An 18,740-nucleotide genomic window follows, 5' to 3' on the forward strand; every position below is an offset into this window, starting at 1 on the left:
AACAACAGCCGTTGTCGAGATAACCCTGATGACAGTCACAGAAGACTTCACCCCAACAGCTTTCACAGTTTTCTAGTATTCGTTGTGTTGATATATTAACACTTCACTGGATATTTGTGTTGTGTCACAGCTCTCATTACATTATTCTACTCTGCAGTCCAAATTTGACTTTATTTCTGTCAGTTACAACCTACAGTAGCTCCACAGGGACACAATATGAGGAGTCCGTTTTATCAGTTGTAATATCTGCTGTTAGTCAATAGGAGTCAATGAAGGTCATGGATTATTAAACTTCGCTTTAGGCCAAAATAGTCCAGTTAATCTACCATTCAGTTATATGTCTGTACAAACATCATAAAACACAACATGGAAACCTTCACTACAAATGTTTTATTCACGCTCAGCATCCCAAACCGTCAACTATATTAAGTTATCAGTCTTCCATTGTAAAAGAAGAAAGTCTTCAGATTTATATTAATGCTCTGTGTGCTTTCTTCCACTGTCTTTCAATGTGAAGACCAATTCATGTACCAATGCTTTTACATAGCTTAACCCATTAACACCTGCTTTCCATCCTCATTTCTCAACATTAGGGCTGCAGCTAAGGATTATTTTCATTATCAATTAATTTGCAGATTATTTTATTGATTACTCAATTCGTTGTTGTGTCTATAAAATGTAGGGAAAAAAATGCAAAAAAGTCCCTACATAATTTCCCATAGTCCCAAACCTAAAGATATTCAGTTTACTATCACACATGACAAAGAGAAGCATAACATCTTCACATTTAAGAAGCTGAAACTAGCAAGTGTTTGTCATTTCTTCTTTAAAAAATGATTATTTTATTATCAAAATAGTATTAATTTTCTGTCGATCAAATAATTGATTATTTGAGTAATCAACACGCGAGTGCCCATGGGACACCGACCCGATTTATACGTGCAAGAAGTCACAAACAGTACCTTTAAAATACAATTCTCTCTATTGTGTATTTTTTTTATTTTTAACAATCATTCATACTTAACAGGCTTCTTTTTTTCTGTTATCTCTTTGGTTGTTTTAACTGCATACTTTTCTAATGCAGGACGAGGCTGTTTAGCAGAGAGGGAAGGCTCTGTGAATATAACTTGTGTTCAGGTCTTCACCGTGCCCTTATCCTGTTTATATCTTTAATAATAATACAAAATTAAAAAATAATTTCATTTAGTTTTTCTTCACAGAAATGATTGAAATGCTGAGATATAGGCCCACTGTATATTTAAAAAAAAGTTGTCTTACACCTCTTAAAATCAGGAAGGCCTTGCAACCCCCCGTGAAGCTTTGGTGACCCCTAGTGGGGGTCTGAACCCTCAGGTTTGGAAACTAGTGGTTTATGGTGTTGTGTTATACTGAAAGGTGTGTCTAATCCTTTGTCTATCTCATTTATGTCAGTGAGGACCGTTTCACTTTTATTGAACTCTTTCGATATGAGAGCTGTAAAAAAATTAAATCTTGATTAACAGGTGTTGTTCAGGTGTATTTGCCAACAGCTGAAGTGTATCCTATATATCTGCATCCATTTATGGCTAACTGTGGGAATGCAAAGCAGGCTTGTGCAAATTTATTTTACAGACCCATACATACGTGCAACTGCCTTTCTGTGCCTGACTTCTGGTCTCGGACATGTGATTTCTTCAGATGAGCTGTTTCCCTAAATCTGTTGAGTCCCTGCCTACCTTAAGGTGCATCTTGGCTGCTTCATCCACACAAACAAAAATCTTATAATTTTTCATTCAGTGAACTTACTTCTATTGGCAGCTGCTGCTAAAGCCTCCAGTTCCAGGTATACTGGCAGGTTTATTAGTTTTATTAAAGGTAGTGTGACATTTCCAATGGTTCCTTACACCATGAACAGTCCTGAGAAACACAATATACTGTACGTCTTAGCTGCTCATCACGTTCCTGCTGCTGCTTAGAAAACATGCATGTCTCCATGGAACAGCAGCCCGTGCTGTCCACCAAACCCAACAGCAAACAGGACCTGCTGTTCACATTCTGGAGGCAGATCCCAGCCGGCACAGTCAAGGTTTTCCCATATTTGAAATGTGGAATTACCCAGTAAACATAAAAAGGATGTGTCTATGTGCACAATCTTATAAATGAAAGTGACGGGAAAGAAAACAGTATGTGACACAGAAACTGCTTCCAGGCCACAACAGCCTATTGACCATAGAGACTCCTCTATGACATCTACACAGTTTGGTGTACGCGCAAATGAGAGCATGATACTTGTTTGAAGTTACAGTATAACCAAGATCAGCCCGTTCGCACGAAAAGGCTTATGAATGACACAATGATGCGCAAGGCATTTAGCGGGCAATAGGAACGCCTTTCTTTCTTTTGGCGTGTAATTTGTACGCCATATAGTCTGTACTGGCTGCAATGTAAATGCATCCTCAGAGGTAGTGACGTAGAATAAGTAAGGGATAATGTACAGCGAGCCGGTCATCGTTATGAAATAAACCCTGACAGGGCGATGCGGCACCCCACGTGGTCTTGCATCGCCCTGAAGGGGTTTATTTCACAATAATGACCCGCTTTAGCTGTACATTATCCCACTTATTACACAGCTACTTACTTAAGAAATCAATCATTTGAGACAAAAACGGTCCGCCAGAGTCCGACCTCAACTTTATGCAAATGAGGAGTGACCAACGTGACGGCCCGTCTTTGAATCACGCTACCACGCTACCAGAATGCACGGCTGCTTACATAGACAATGAATGGGAAGCGTGGAAAGGACGGAGGCTGTGGACACGTACCATCAGTTTAGCTTTGAGACTATCAAGTGAATGTACAGTGGGAATTGCAGTTTGTGCAGAAATAAATGCTGCAGCTCCTCAAGACAAACAGAGGTTTACCGTGTCTTGTTTTCGGCGGCTGAGTGGAGTAACGGGGGTTAACTCCGGAGCGAGTAACGTTATCGAAAAGTTAACACAGAGGTTTTTCCGTTCTCTGCTACTGTAAAAACATGGCGGCCAGCTCCGTGAAGACGACCTGATCCTTATGTAGATATAAACGTCTCATTCTAAGGTGATGAAAACACATCAATTCTTATCTTCAGGTGATTATACACTAAAGAAAACATACTAATTAATATTATATTTCATTTCTGCCAATAGATACCCCACAGTGTTCTTTTAAGGGCCTAATTGGCAAGCTCTCAGAGAGTGAGTCTCCTAATTGATGCATGGTGCATTAGGAAGGTCAACCACTTCATGATAAAACATGCAAACAGTTGAAAGACAAATATCCAGGATATTGTCTGCTATAGCTGTTTACAGTTAAACAAAGCTGGGTTATTTTCTGAGTTTTAATTAAAATTTCAAAAGCATTTTTGTGTTAACTAAAGTGTGTTCAGTATTAATATTCCCCTTTTAGAGCAGTGACTCTTAAAGTGAAACATTGACTGGCATCATGATATATTACACAGCTCTGCAATTATTCAAAAGTTCACAGTGTGTGTAGAGTGAACCCTCCTGGCGTGGCACAGCAGAGTCTGTAATGATTAACCATCTCAACAGCGGAGTCCTTGTCTTAAAATCTACAATCAACCGTCATAAAGTGAACACCCAAGGCGTCTTGTGATGCCGTCGTTGTGACGCACATCAGATAGGCTTGTTAAGATTTGCGCTGATAAGGGCCGCAAAGAGTCTGAGCAACGTTCAAGAGCTTCACTACGACATGAGATATCTACTGAGGGAGAATATGATTCACAACCGTCACCCCAGCCCACACACCGCTACAAATTACTACTTTCATTATTAGAGATACCTCTTCTACAGTCCCTTTTTAATAGCATGTTAAAGAAGTCGTTCAACATTTTCTTGCTGGAGACTTAAGAAAGTGACTACTCTCAGACATTTTGCTTTATGAATTAAACAACAAGGTATAACATGTTATATATTAATATTATAAAGAGCTTTAAAGGTGCTGGTAGGTGGGTTTTGTTACCTTTGAACAGAGCCAGGGTAGCTGTTTCCCTCTGTTTCCAGTCTTTGCACTAAGCTAAGCTACCGTCTGCTAGCTCCAGCTTCATATTTAGAGTAAAGATATGAAAGTTATATCAATCCTCTCATCTAACTGGGCAAGAAAGCGAATAAGTGTAATTCCCAAAATGTAGAATTATTGCTTTAACAATTTAAGTAACATATTCTTTAAAGGGCCAGTGTGTAACATTTCGGGGGATCTATTAGCAGAAATGAAATATAATATTAATAACTGGGTTTTCATTAGTGTATAATCACCAGAAACTAAGAATCGTTGTGTTTTCGTTATCTTAGAATGAGCCCTTCATATCAACATAGGGAGTGTGTCCTCTTCACAGAGTCCACCTTGTTGCTCCGCCATGTTTCTACAGTAGCCCAGAACGGACAAACCAAATACTGGCTCTAGAGAGAACCTTTAGTGTTTTCACGTTACCTGAAGGCCACCGTAGTTCTCTGACACGCTTGTGAAACTGCAGTAACATGAGCTGCAGAGTGCAAAACTGTTGTACCGCCAGCCGCCGTCTGACTTCCATTGCTCCAACAGTTGTATTAAGGATGACCTCTGAGCGAGGCGAACAGCGTTACCACAATTTTGTACTCGGCGGCTCACGTTACTGCGGTCTTGGAAAGGGAGGAGTGAGAGGAGGAGTACTCAGTTGGTCGCAATCTGCAACCACATCACTAGATACCACCCAATCCAAATTTGTTATTAAATTGCTGCTGTTTTGCACATAGTAGTTCTATATTTTGTAAATAATTTCTATTGCACAGACTTGGACCATGGCGATGTGGCGCTTGTATTAGATTACAGAGAGAGATGTCTGACCTCCACTGTGGCCAAATATCTTTGTATTTCACGCCCTCGTTACACAGGAAGGAGCTTAGCTAAACCCAGCTCAAACAGAGAGACTTACTGTAACTCACCCAGGCAAACAGAGGATACGGTGACTTTGGTCAGTAATCACTGAGGCACAGGAGCGAGTCATTTTCTTAATCCATCTACATATAGGTGTGTTTCTACTCTGTTTTGCTCTCTGCTGCAGGCTCATTCCTTCAAATGGATCAGTACAGTTTAGGGCTGCTCGATTATGGAAGAAATCACAATTATTTTGGTCAATATTGAGATCACGATTATTTAACACGATAACTCATTGACTTTGGAAACATCATGCGTTTAAAAAGAACATGAGTTAAATTAAGAGGCTAGAGCTATTAAGAACTTTGTGCTCTTGTAAACAGTTTAATCATAAACACCTTGGTTGTACAGATATGAATGGTGATGACACCAAAAAAAGTCGCACAGAAAACATGGTAAACGAGACGTGGTCCGTGTTTCAAGACGAATGGGATGGGTTGCCGACATTGCTACACCCCGAGGAGAGTCCGGCCCGGTTGACAGTCACGTCGGGAGCAGGGAACCCCGTTCCTCCCCGCAGGGAGAGATGGCACAGTGAGCACTAAGCGGCGAGGTTGACCCCGGACCTTTTCGAAACGGACCTAGACCTCATGGTATCGAAAATCAATGTTTTTCAAGGTATTGTATCGAAGTTAGAAATTCCAGTATCGTGACAACACTAGTTCACGCGGGGGGGATCCTCCCACATCGAGAGGCCATTTCCTGAAAGCACCACGATGTAAAGGAAAGGGGTGCGCTGGATTTATAACACAAGACAAAACAAGAGCGTCATTGCGAAACAATACTTGTTTTGAGTCAATTATCTTATTTTCAGAATCGTTGGAAGCCAAAAAGGTAATGGAATTTTATTAATTGCACAGCCCTAGTACAGTTTCATCTATCATCCTTCTATTCTTGAGTTTCAAACCAGTAACTCTGCATTTTGTTAAACACAACAGCTATGACAAATGACATAATTTCTGCTATTGGGCAGCAAAAAGCCTCAGACCAGCACTCAAAAACTAAACAGAAAAATTGCTGCTGCTGTGACAAACTTTAAAACTGACAAATAACATCTGAACTTCAAAACACCTGTCAATAAAAGCCCCAGGGTTTTTTTGTTTTTTACTTCTCACCAGTGATTTCAGAGGAAGTGGCAAGACAAGATCTATGTTTCTGTCAAATTAGCAGTGAGTCACACAGACAGACAAAAGCAGATTCGGGCATGGGCTCTGCAAACTTTTGCAGATAAAACAGCCTCAGATGGTGAAGGATGATAAGAGCAGGAGGAGGCGACTCAGCGCTGGAGCAGCACGACATCTAATGGACACAGAGAGGGTTTTCTGTGTTTCTAGTTGAACTGATGACACTGAAGGATTCCCAAAGTTTCAGAGAAACTGACAGAACAAACCCTGAGGAGGCTCTGTGCAGAATTACTTAACTGTGTGGAGGTAAACACAGCAGGTGCAGTGAAAAACAGGAAGTCTTATAGCAGTCTGACAAAAACTCATCAAACTTCTGACAGGGAGGATCCCTGACCTCTTGACATTTGAACCTCTTGAAATCAAACTCTCTTTTCCTCTCATTATTCCTCATGTTGCTGGTTTGAATCCACAGGCTGACCGGATAAACTGAACGAGTAGTGCTCTCTTGTGAGCAAGGCACTAAACGAATGGACCCTGCAGATCTAGAAAGCAGTTAAAGGAAAACCAACATTTAGATTAAAGCTGCAGTGGGTGGAATTGGAGCAAATATGATTATTATAAATATGATTATTTTATGAAACGGTCACTTTATACTGACAGTAGTGCATGAGACGGGAAATCTGAAAGAAATCATCTTCCTCTGGTGTCCTCCGGTGCTCCTACTGTCATCTGCAAGATTTCACAGACTGGAGGAAAGCAACCAGTCAGGGCAGCTGTCAATCACTCACAACAATGAGAAAGGTTGTGACCTGGCCGCCTTGTTGAGATCACTTGAGGAGATACCAAGCACCGCCCACCAGTTGGAGCACACTTTCTCATTTTACAGCTAAACAATACACTCCAAGATGTTTCTGAAAACATTTGAGGCGAGAAATAGGCATTACAGTAACAGAATATTGACTCATATTTGGAAAGCGCTGCCTAGTTTGACCGTTTGATCAGAGCTTGCCTACGTTGAATAAACAGCCAATAGGAACGCTCTCTCTCTGAACTGACCTGTGATTGGCCAAAGTCTCCCGTCACAGGCTAGTCTGAAAACAGAGCCATGAGGAGGTGCAGAAGTATAGTTATCTCTCTGAACACTTGAGTTATAATATGCTGAAAGATTATTATGGAATTTTTGCCCAATGCAGGTTTAAATCAATATAACTTAAAGAAGGATATAAAAAAATGACCCCAACCAGAGGATGAATGGGAATAAACACAAGTGCAGAGGCAAAGAGTACGTCTGCACGCTGAAATGTGAATTATTTTCCGACCGTCATTCAGAAAATGAGTGTGTGAGGGGGGAGGGATTATAGAGACAGAATAAAGGAAGCAGATATGGAGGAAGGAAGGAGATAAAGACAGGAGGAGGGAGCACATAAATATTTTGGGGAAACACATTCCATGTTGGTTTGCTCATCACGCTGAATTATTCCAACAATTCAACAGACACAGCCCTGCTTACATTACAATACAATACATCTATGCCTGGGAACGGCTAGGCCGACTGAATATGTGCTGCACGGATCTCATGATAAACACTGTTTAGAGGATTATTATAATACAACAAGGTGACTGACTGAGAGTATTAGTGACACAATTACTAAATACTGACATATTTAATGTTTTTACAGGAATATCATGTTGAATATTAAATAAAATATTCTGTAAAGCAATACAAACACACTATTAAACGAATGAATAGGGATTATATATATATATATACATATATATATATATGTATATATATATATATCCTCCTGAGACCCAGCCCATTGACTTGTCCTCTGTATTGGACATGTTGTCCACATGCATGTCCTTTTACTCTTTTGAGCAGAATGATATATTTTTTTAGTTTTATAATCAAGTTGAATGTATTCTTGGTTTAATATCACTCTACAGCCATATTCTGTTAATTATTTGTATCTTCTAAATTCGGCTGTCTTTTCACACTAAAATAGTAATGTGGTCCAATACAATTGACATGTGGTAAAATTTTAAATAAAAATAAAATTTTAAAAGTCTAAATTGTAAGATTGTCTTTTAAAAAATAAATTGTAAGACGCGTTTTTTTTTACATATATATATATATATATATATATATATATATATATATATATATATATATATATATATATATAGGGATGAGATATTGATATTGGGATGAGATATTGAGTATCACCGTTGAGTATCACAGACACGCTTTATGTCCCTGTATGTCTTCTATAAGGATGGTACCAGACTCCCATTGTGAAATCAGGGATTTTTAAAATCTTTCGTTTCCAAGGGGCAAACTGTGAGCCATTACGTTTTCTAAGTTACTTTTTCATGTGAAACTCGTCCATGTTAAAGACATCGGCTGCCTCTCTGAGCTCATCTAGCGTCACATACCACAGTTTTTAACTTTAATTGTAAGGATGAATTGTCACTCACCGCAGCTACAGGTCGTGTCCTCTCTTTGGGGGATTTTCCTTTGCAGTAAAAATGCCACTGAACCAGTCGGAGCTGTCAGTCAGGTAATGCTGCTACACTTATCGCTCTTTTCCATTTTTATTGCAGCAGATTAGTTAGTTTGTTGGTTAGACTTCAAACTCTGCTGCATGCAGCGCTGCGTCACTGTGACGTCATCGGATCAGATGGCAGGAAGTGCAGCTGTGGGACGTAAACAACTTTACTACAGTCACCACGAGGTCTGCTGCAGTGGCTCTCTAACCTTGTTACTACTACAGCACTGCTATTGCCATAATGCTGAACCCTTCCAGAGAGTTGTGTTGTTGTGGTCTATATAATAGAGATTATCAATGTGTAAGCAACTTTTTAAAGTTTTGTAGTTATTTGTTTAATATTTATGTAACCAGGGAAGTCTATTGAGATTTACTCATGGCCGGAAAGGAAATTAAATACATATATTTATTTTTGTTATTGAGTGAAGATACTGGCATCGTATGAAACTAGGAAATCTAACGAATCCATTCGCTTGTCGTATTCGAGGCTAAATAACGCTCCACACTTGCGCTAAATTTTTTAGAGGAAAAACTGTCCTGACCATTTTCAAAGGGGTCCCTTGACCTCTGACCTCAAGATATGTGAATGAAAATGGGTTCTATGGGTACCCACGAGTCTCCCCTTTACAGACATGTCCACTTTATGATAATCACATGCAGTTTGGGGCAAGTCATAGTTAAGTCAGCACACTGATACACTGACAGCTGTTGTTGCCTGTTGGGCTGCAGTTTGCCATGTTATGATTTGAGCATATTTTTTTATGAGATAAGATAAGATATTCCTTTATTAGTCCCGCAGTGGAGAAATTTGCAGTGTACAGCAGCAAAGGGGATAATGCAAAAAACAAGACGCATCAGCTAACACAGTAAAAAAGAGCTAAACAAAGTGTAACAAAATATGAACCATTTGAATAGAAGGAAGTATAAAAATAGGAGCAGTATATACAGTATTGACAAAATTGCACAAGTGGAAAATGATATTGCACAGTGAGAATGAATGAATGAAATTCCACCTGATAATATCAGGTTATTGTCAGTTTTTTGGTGTGTAAGTGTAAGTGGTCTACTGGGAGCAGTGCTGGTTGTGGAGTCTGACAGCTGCAGGAAGGAAGGACCTGCGATAGCGCTCCTTCACACACTAAATGCTAAATGCAGTACCTGTGAGGGTTTTTGGACAATATTTGTCATTGTTTTGTGTTGTTAATTGATTTCCAATAAAAAAAATATTCATACATTTGCATAAGGAAAGCATATTTGCCCACTCCCATGTTGATAAGAGTATTAAATACTGGACCACCATGGGACCTTAAAATATGAACGGTAGTTAATGGCAAGAGACAAATATTTTTTTGATCTGTTTGAATTTCACAATGAATGATGTTTGTCAATTTAAAAGATGAGACAAGACCAGAATGTCAGGCGTCTACTTCTACCTTTGTTTTCAGTGGAAAGGTGTCTCAGCAGTGAGTCTCACAGACACTGAGACAGCATGATCACTAAGATACTTTCAGTTTGGTCACAGTGGCACAGTCATCTCACTGGCTGTGACCTTTTGGGGTAATCCAAATGCAGACAACATGCTTTATCTGTAGAGTCTGAGTCACCTATCTTGAGAAACTTGACTTGATGTTGAAGTGTTCAGTGAAAAGAAAACAGACAGGGTGCTGGGAGGTCCTTCTGAGCATAACATCAATCTGAGTCAGGGATCACAACAACCAGTGACACGGAAAAGCAAAAACAAAAGTTGTGTTTTAGCAATATTCCTTTTATTTCATTGAAAACATCACAATGATGTGCTTTACATCTGTCTGACAGAATACACTGAGTGTAAACATGCGGCATATTGTCAAAATAATATGAGAGTAGTCTGAATATTTTATTCTCGATTGGAAGAACGCTATGTGTGTTTCAGTCATCACTATAGAGAAACGTATGTTAACAGAATTAAAATTAATGAATGAAAGCAGCTTCGCCACATAAGATTCGGTAGAGGATTACATGTGTCAACATTGTACGTGAGGAGATATACATATATATATATATATATGAATATATATATATATATATATATATATATATATATATATATATATGAATATATATATGAATATATATCTTTCTATTAAATTGTGTTTCTTCACTTATCCTGCTGTGATTTAACTCAACCAATGAGTTTATTTCTACATCAAAACTGTTTGTAGGACTTCAACTACAATCTGGATGTCTCAGGCCACGGAAGACATTATTTATACGCCATATATGGCAATAAATAACATAATACAAATTATATTTCCCATGCAATTGCACTGACCTATTACAATTGCATAGCTGTAATAGGAATGTACAATAATACATATTTACAATATACAATAATTGCCCAAAAAGCCATTTGTACATGCAGATAACGTTAATTTCAAGTACACTTTAAACACTGGAAATACATTTTCCTGTGCATTGTTGACATGGAAACTTAAAATGTACTGTATTCTTATAATGCCATTTGATACATGTAAGAGTGCGATTATGAATTTTTATCCTCTACCCTGATTTTCTTTTCAAAAGATATTATGGAGGAAGAGTTAGTGCAACAGTTGATTCAGCTTCAATCAACCAAATTAAAAGCAGCCACACAAGCAGGTCAAAGATCGAAGCCGCGGCAGAAATTCTCCACTGTCATTGACAAAAGTGCTTTGTAAAGAAATAAGAGCCATGAGAGAAAAACATAAAATTTGTCTCTTTCTTATGGGGACAACATTTCTGTGTTTTTTTTCTGTCCAGAATCTTCAGCAGACCGGACTCCTCCTGGCCTTCATGGTCTGATGAAGTCTCCTCTGTCATTTTGAGTACTGGGCGAACGAAGACTCCTCGTTCACATTTCCCTGGAGAGATGAAAGGAAACAGCAAAGGGGTTAAAAGGGACAAAACATATTCATAATAATCTGCAACCAGCGTGGTGTCAAAGCAGCAGTGGGTAGAATTGGAGCATATAGGATTAAAATAAGTTATTTTTATAAAACGGTCATGTGCCTGTGTCCTCCGGTGCTCCTAACAGCATCTGCAAGATTTCACAGACCGGAGGAAAACAACCAATCAGAGCTGATTGGAGCCTGTCGTCTCTAAGCAGCTGTCAATCACTCGCAAACTCTGATCAAACGGTCAAACTAGGCAGCGCTGATCAAATATGAATCAATATTCTGTTACTGTAATGCCTATTTCTCACCTCAAATGTTTTCAGAAACATCTTGTAGTGCACTGTTTAACTGTAAAATCAGAAAGTTTGTGACCCGGAAGACATGTTGAGATCAGTTGAAGAAATACCAAGCACCGCCCACCAGCCAGAGCAAACTACAAATTACAATATGCTGAAAGGTTATTATGGAATTTTTGCCCAATGATGCCAAAAATATTCTGCCTACTGCAGGTTTAAAATTGCCTTTACTGGTCGGTCCTGGAACGATCTGCAGGCCAAGCTTAAACTTGAGACCCTTATCTCTTTAAATGATTTTAAACTTAGAATAAAGAAAGTGGTCACTGCAGTTGCTCCAATTAAATAACAAACACAACACCAATATGCTGCCCTGTTAATGCGCTGTATGATGTAATGTATTTTTGTTGCCTCCATGATTCAACTCACTTGTAAAAGAGGTTTTAATCTCAATGTGACTTCCTAGTTAAATAAAGATTATATATATCTATAAGTACGATTAATGAGACAGAAATAAAATTGCCAATGAGTTGCAAAGCAGCATTCAAATGTTAATTTAGTGAACATTAAATGCAGTACAGTGTAAATATGTGTTTGTTGTTCAGAAGCTCCACATGAAGGAAAAATAAAGTTTTTTCACTAAATATCACGTATGTATACAGTTGCCTTTTAAAGCACAGAATATAGTCCTATCACCTACATAACCTGCAAGTTATCTGCTCATCATTATCTACTCAGTTTCCAAAATCAGCTGTTTTTGTGTTTGGACCCATATGTTGCTGGCCTACTGTACGTGCTGCTGTGTATGTTCAAATACAGTACACTCTGTTCTTATTCAATGCAACGTCATGAAAGATATTTAAAGCGGCTACACTCGTGTTGGTGTGGCCAGAAAGATTTAGAGATAGCTGGCAACAGTAGTTATATTCTATAGAGTGTTTTGCTTTCGTCTCTGTTTTTCACACGGAGGAGACCTGATGCTTGGTCACACTTTCATCTGAAATGACATCTGACGACTCCAGCATGCTGAGAGTGTCTGAATACCTGCTGACACACTGATGTGGTGTTGATGATGAGATTAAATTTCTAAAGAAAGTGCTTCGTCATCACCCCACACTGTGCTGTTTATGAGACTTTCTCACACACTGACAATCCGTCAGTCGTTCTTCCTGTTTGCGTAAAAAAGAGAGCAGCAAACCACTGTGCTCACTGCTGAAGGGGAAAAGGAAGAAGATGACACATGGCAGTTGAAAACATTTTCAATGCCAGCTCTTATAAACTGCCGGGGTTGACAGTTCAAGTCCCTGTGGAGCAAGACACTTTACTGCAGCCAGTCACACCTATAGAGTGTATGTAAAGATGGACGACATAACAGCGCCACAAAAAAAGTGAAACCAAAACATCTAGGTCGCCCCCTGGTGGCTGGCTGCAGTATAGGTCATAAATCCTGCCTGGACAAAATTAAGTTTTGACCTGATGATGGCGTAGATGAAAAGTCAAGGGATCAACAAAGAGAATACAATGAATCCTTTGGGAATTATGAATGTCCGTACAAAACTGTATCCATTTCTAACATGGCTAAAACAAATGAATGACCTTTTTTTCAGTCTTATCCAAATGTGTTAGCCAATGTACCCAATTTGGTAAAGTTAAATAAATACATTTAAGTAGTTAAAGTTAAAAATCTGAAAATCCGTTAAAACATCAGGTTCCTGTTTTCTAACTCACCATCGGCACGTCTTCAAGCCTCTCGAAGTTGGACCTCGGTGATTGAAAACATTTCACCGTGGCAACCACTGCCACAAGGAGAATGACAATACAAAAGATGCAAAGGACGGCCACGAGGCCGGGATGTAGTGCCAAGTCACCTTTGTCCCACTTGTGTGTAAGACCTGAGGGTGAGACAAAACAAAAAGTTACTTTCTTAACTGCTCAACAAACTGGATAAACTACATTTCTTGCTTGAGTTAAAAAAGAGGGTGTTGAAAAGGAAAGCATTGTAACTCTAAATTTGCCAGCAGATAGCTCTCAAAGGGAATAATCTATTGCACCTCTTATAACATACAGCGACCGAGCAAACTCTGCGTCGCTGACGCACGGAGCAGGTTAGGACATCTTCACTGGGAAAAACTGAAACAATCTGATGTTCACTTCATTCGCATCACATCCAGTTAGGAAGAGGCAAAGAGTATAGAAGCAAAGAGGCGAAACTCCGGTGCTTTTTTGACAATGGCTGCTAGATGGCGCTGCAGTAGCGCATTGCCATGAATGTAGGAAAAGACGTCTGTAAAAGAGAGGATCATTTCTTTTGAGGTGAATCAACTTCTCAGTACAAACACTAAAATAGCCCTCAGCATTTTTCCTCAGCATAATAAACGTGCACCGCCCAGCTTCCTGCTAGCTGTATGCGGCTGTAATAATGGATATATTGGCTGTAATTCAACCCTTTCATTATCTTATAATACATCAATGGGCTGTATGCTGTAAGCCTGTACCGTGGTGGATGTATTAACGTCTCTGTTCCCAAATAACCGTCTATCGGCCAGTAGCTAGTAGTGCGAGTAGCACGACTTTAATGAAGAATTTAATGAAGTTGTAACTTATTTACTAACACGTAGGGCAAAAGCACAGGGCACAATATCTTATACTTCATGGTCTGTGGTCTATTGGTGCCTTCAAATGGGATTGTATTTCCCATGTTCACCAGAAGAGTCCATATGAACGCTCCCCTCTTGTGGTAGTCACGACCTCATAAGCGGAAAGTTTCTGAAAGCTCCGAGTTCACAACTTGTGACGTGTTTGTTGACGTTGTCAGAAATGGCGGAGAATATGGAAGTTCATTTTTCGGTGTATAATAAGTTAATATATTGTAATTTTAATCGTATATTGTTTTTCTTCGTAATTTTATAATAGATAAAACAAAATTGTGATATTCCCAACGGTCTCATGTTTTTCCTCTGTCATTATGTGTTTGCATTTCCTGCATTATGTCACCCACTTCTGACCTCTGTACATCTGGAATAGTTCTCTTGTTACTGTAGTCTAATTCATTTTTACATTACATTGGGTCTAACTATTGTTTGTGGCATTTCATTTTACTGATTTGTAATCACTATGATTTAATCTATAGTCCAATACTGTTTGCACAGTTTCACAGCTGTCTTTAGTTTTTACTAGAAGTGTGTTTAGCTCACTGCATAGTTGTGCACCTACATGTGCATAGTGAGGGCAGAACATTTAAATACTTTCTTTTCTCTTAAGATTGTACATAATAAAGAAAAGACAGACGGTTTGGAGTCTGTAGGCCAGTTGTGAAGATCTTCTGCCCCCTAGTGGTAAAAAATTGATCAATGCAGCTTTAAAGTAAATGAAAGTAATTTGCAGCCTGTTATTTTACCACTGAATTAAACTCCACTCTGAACTGATCTCTTTCTCTGCAAAAACAACCACAAAGGACAGTATCTAAATGAGTGAAAATGTTGCAGGTTTCTAATTCTGTCAGGTATTTAGAGGTGTAAATTAATTAAGATTTAATCATTGTTTTCTGATTCAGAATAAACCCTCAAACATTCAGCTCTGACAGTAGTCTGACCTGGGCTTGTTGTGTTTACAGTGGTGGTTGCAGTGCCATTTGGGGACTCTGATGCTGGTGGGAGTGTCGATCCGTTGGAAACTGTCTCGTTGGATGTTGTAGCCTGAGGAGGAGTGACACTGGCATGTGTTTCCTCCGTCCCGTTGGGCGTTTTTGCGGAAGTTGAGGGCGGGGTTGATGACGACACTGTTTCTGAAGTGATTGCAGTGGTAATCGGGTGTGTTGTTGTTGGAGACTGCGGTGTGTTGTCTTTGGTTATCACACTGAATAAATCATTTTTCGTGGTGTGGGGTGCAGCACTTGTGGTTTTCTCTGCTACCTGTTCGGATGCAGAGGAAGTGGTGGTGCCTGCAAAGGACAAACAGCATAAAAACTCTGTAAACATGCACAGTATTTGCACCTGATCAAGATAAGGCTAGTGGAGTGTTTGTTAGCTTTTTCAAGGTTGATAACACAACTGATGTTTTGAACTCAAAGCAGAGGCGTAGTTTGGAATTATGTGTCATATATGCACAGGAGGTGACTACGGGCCCACCTCCACTTTAGATTAGTTTCATTTGATTCGATTTATTTTTGTATAGCGTCAAATCATAACAGAAGTTATCTCAAGACATTTCATATCAAGCAGGTCTAGACCGTACTCTATAATTTAGAAACCCAACAAGAGCTCCCCCATGAGCATGCATTCTTATGCGGGAAGGACTCCCCTTTAACAGGTAGACCCCTTGGGCAGAACCTGGCTCTGGGTGGGCCGGGTTCTGCTCAAGGTTTGATTTGATAGTCTCGCCCAAGTTTTCCCCTCTCATGTAGGCTACTGCATCACATTTAAAGGGACTATTTGTAACTTTCAGAAATGCTTCTTAACAGCGACACCTGTGGCCGCTAAGTCAACAAAAGTCAGCGTCGGGCTCGCACTTGCTCGCTCTACATAGACATGAATGAGCATCGCTCAAAACAGTGAGGCGACAATATCGGCTAAAACCACAATATCACTCTATATTTCACCTGCTTGACAGTAATGTAAGCTGACCAGAAGAAGGTCTCTCCATGAATCACTGCTGATCCTGGTGTTGGCTTTTCCTGCTCCAGCAAAAGCGGGTCGGTGCCGGGGCTGAGGCAGGAAAAGAAACGTTATCGCCTCCCGACTGTGCCCGCAGGGAGACACCGGCACCCGGTTGGAGACGATAACGTTTCTCTCTGCGGAGCTCCGTCACTTCACAAGACACAGAAAACCTCTGTTGGTCTGGAGGAGCTGCAGCATTTATTTCTGCACAAACGTCCACTGTACATTCACTAGATATTCTCAGAGCTAAACTAACTCTTCTGCAGTGTGTAGTGAGTGCGTATTCACGTCTAGAGGTGGAGCGAGACAGCGAGAACGCGCGCTGTGTGAGTGAAGGCAGGCAGGCAGAGGAGCAGTGACTCCGGCCACACACGAGCGCGCATATGCGAGCATGCATGGGATCCCGACCCGGTACATTTATACGCTTAAAAAGTTAGAAACAGTCCCTTTAAGTCACAAAGCTAAGCATCCTATTTTCCTAAAAATATATACCGGGTGCAGGCAATCTTTGACTCAGCAAACATAATAAATTATTATCAAATATCTAAATTGATCAAATGAATTAGTTTTTACGTTTTAAGCTTTTTAATGTTACTTCAAATAAAGATATACTGTATGAAATAAACCGCACAAATTAGTCTATTTTGTATTCTTGTATTCTTTCCTAATGCGCGCCCAGCCATGCAATACACTCTAATTCAACATAAGCTTCCTCCTGATCCCGCCTCCATCCATTACAAGTATGAAACAATGATTCATGAGTAATTGGTTCAGTGGCTAATCAACAACATAGGTTTGTACAACCGGTATCACGCCAAAGCATTTAATAGACTTGCCTGTCCACCAGAGGATAGAATGTCGGTGTCACGTTTTGTCTCGCCAAGGCGTGAACATTACACGTGTGTGTGAAGGTGCAGTACCAGCAGGGGGCAACAAAACCACTTAGATAGGTTTAGGAAAACTGTCATGGTTGGCCCTAAAGTAAGCACGTAAACTAAGTACAATACGTACGGAAACAACATAACATAAGTACAGAAAAACACGTCACGAAAAAACACGTCACGTGTAATGGAGTATTTTTTACAGTGCAGTATTGGTACTTGGTATTGGATCTGAATACAGCTCCATCTGATGATGAAGATTGTGATCAAAAGCTCCATAATAGCTTCTAAACAGACCTTGAGGTGAGGTTGTTCCGTCAACTAATAAAGCACTTTTCATTTCACTTTTCACTTTTTCATGTTGGAGATTGAGATTAGACTGTTGACTGTGTGGCGTGTTTACTAAAGCAGAATGAACAGTCTGTCAGGTAATGACCTGTGTTTACTGATGATGCAGACAAACAGCTGGCGGATAGCTGGTATTGTGTTCGAGTGTTTGCAGAAGTAGTGGACGCTACAGTACTGTAGCTCAGGATCACTTTTACTGATTCAATATTTGCTTCAGTTTGCACGCAGACGTGACCTTCCCATTTACTTTACCTTCCTCTTATGATTTACTAATAGCAATTCATACTTCACTTTAACAATTTGTATCGTACAAAATGCAGAAAGGCAACCTTTGACTTGTATTTTACAGCAACACACATTAATATAGGCTTAAATGTAAAGGTGTCTGTGTTGCTTCAAGGCTGATTGTTGTCCAACTTTTAATACAATCCTGGCCTCAGATATTCCTGCGGTAGCCATGAAAATTATACTAAATATGTTTTCCTGCATGTTGAGGAAAAAACTACCTCCAATAAACCTGCTTCTCGCTGCAGGAAGTTACCTGTTTGCATAACTTTGCATCTTTATCAGACAGATGTTTAATTCAAATTCTCAAACAAATTAAACACATCAATTCAACAGGTAAAATGTGAAATGTTGACTTACCTTTACAGACTGTCACTGCATACAGAGACACCAGCACAGTGAGGTACATAGCTGGAGGCATGTTGAGTGAGGAACAGGCTGGCGGTCATATCGACAACATTCAAACACACACAGTCTATATCCTTGACAGCAGGATGTGTTGAGTGCCTGAGGAGGAGTGCTCTAAACGCTGCATATCAAATCTTTCAAGCTGGTTAGTCACTGTTTGAACAAGGCTCTGTTTGCTCTGTATTTAAAGCGACATTTATGACAGTTTTCTTGCTTTCTGCTGCTGCAGGCTCTAATCTAACTAGAGAAGGCAATTTCTGAATGAATTGCGGTTTGAATGGTGGATGTTGAAAAGACACTAAACTGGATTACTGGCTTTAACTGCAACATGTAGCCACACA

At 39.7% G+C, this 18,740-nt stretch overlaps 2 protein-coding genes across 3 annotated transcripts in view; both read right to left on the minus strand.

Annotated features, from left to right (window-relative positions):
- pde4cb (phosphodiesterase 4C, cAMP-specific b) overlaps nt 1-8,765 on the minus strand; it is a 122,203-nt gene extending 113,438 nt beyond the window's left edge. The window contains exon 1 of one of the 2 annotated variants that reach the window (XM_074634705.1): nt 8,547-8,765. The gene's annotated coding sequence lies outside the window, so the exon portion shown is untranslated. The remainder of the gene's footprint in view (nt 1-8,546) is intronic. The other variant, XM_074634708.1, reaches the window with a different exon arrangement.
- Nucleotides 8,766-11,392: 2,627 nt separating this feature from the next.
- Nucleotides 11,393-18,571, minus strand: cist1 (colon, intestine and stomach enriched 1). The gene is made up of 4 exons (XM_074634722.1): nt 18,352-18,571; nt 15,415-15,762; nt 13,551-13,714; nt 11,393-11,496 (listed from the first exon to the last, which is right to left on the minus strand). Exons 1-4 carry the CDS (start codon nt 18,410-18,412, stop codon nt 11,452-11,454), a joined length of 618 nt encoding a protein of 205 aa, XP_074490823.1. The 5' UTR covers nt 18,413-18,571; the 3' UTR covers nt 11,393-11,451.
- Nucleotides 18,572-18,740: the final 169 nt, after the last annotated feature.

Source organism: Sebastes fasciatus, chromosome 5 (assembly GCF_043250625.1).
Source record: "Sebastes fasciatus isolate fSebFas1 chromosome 5, fSebFas1.pri, whole genome shotgun sequence".
Taxonomy (NCBI): Eukaryota; Metazoa; Chordata; class Actinopteri; order Perciformes; family Sebastidae; genus Sebastes; species Sebastes fasciatus.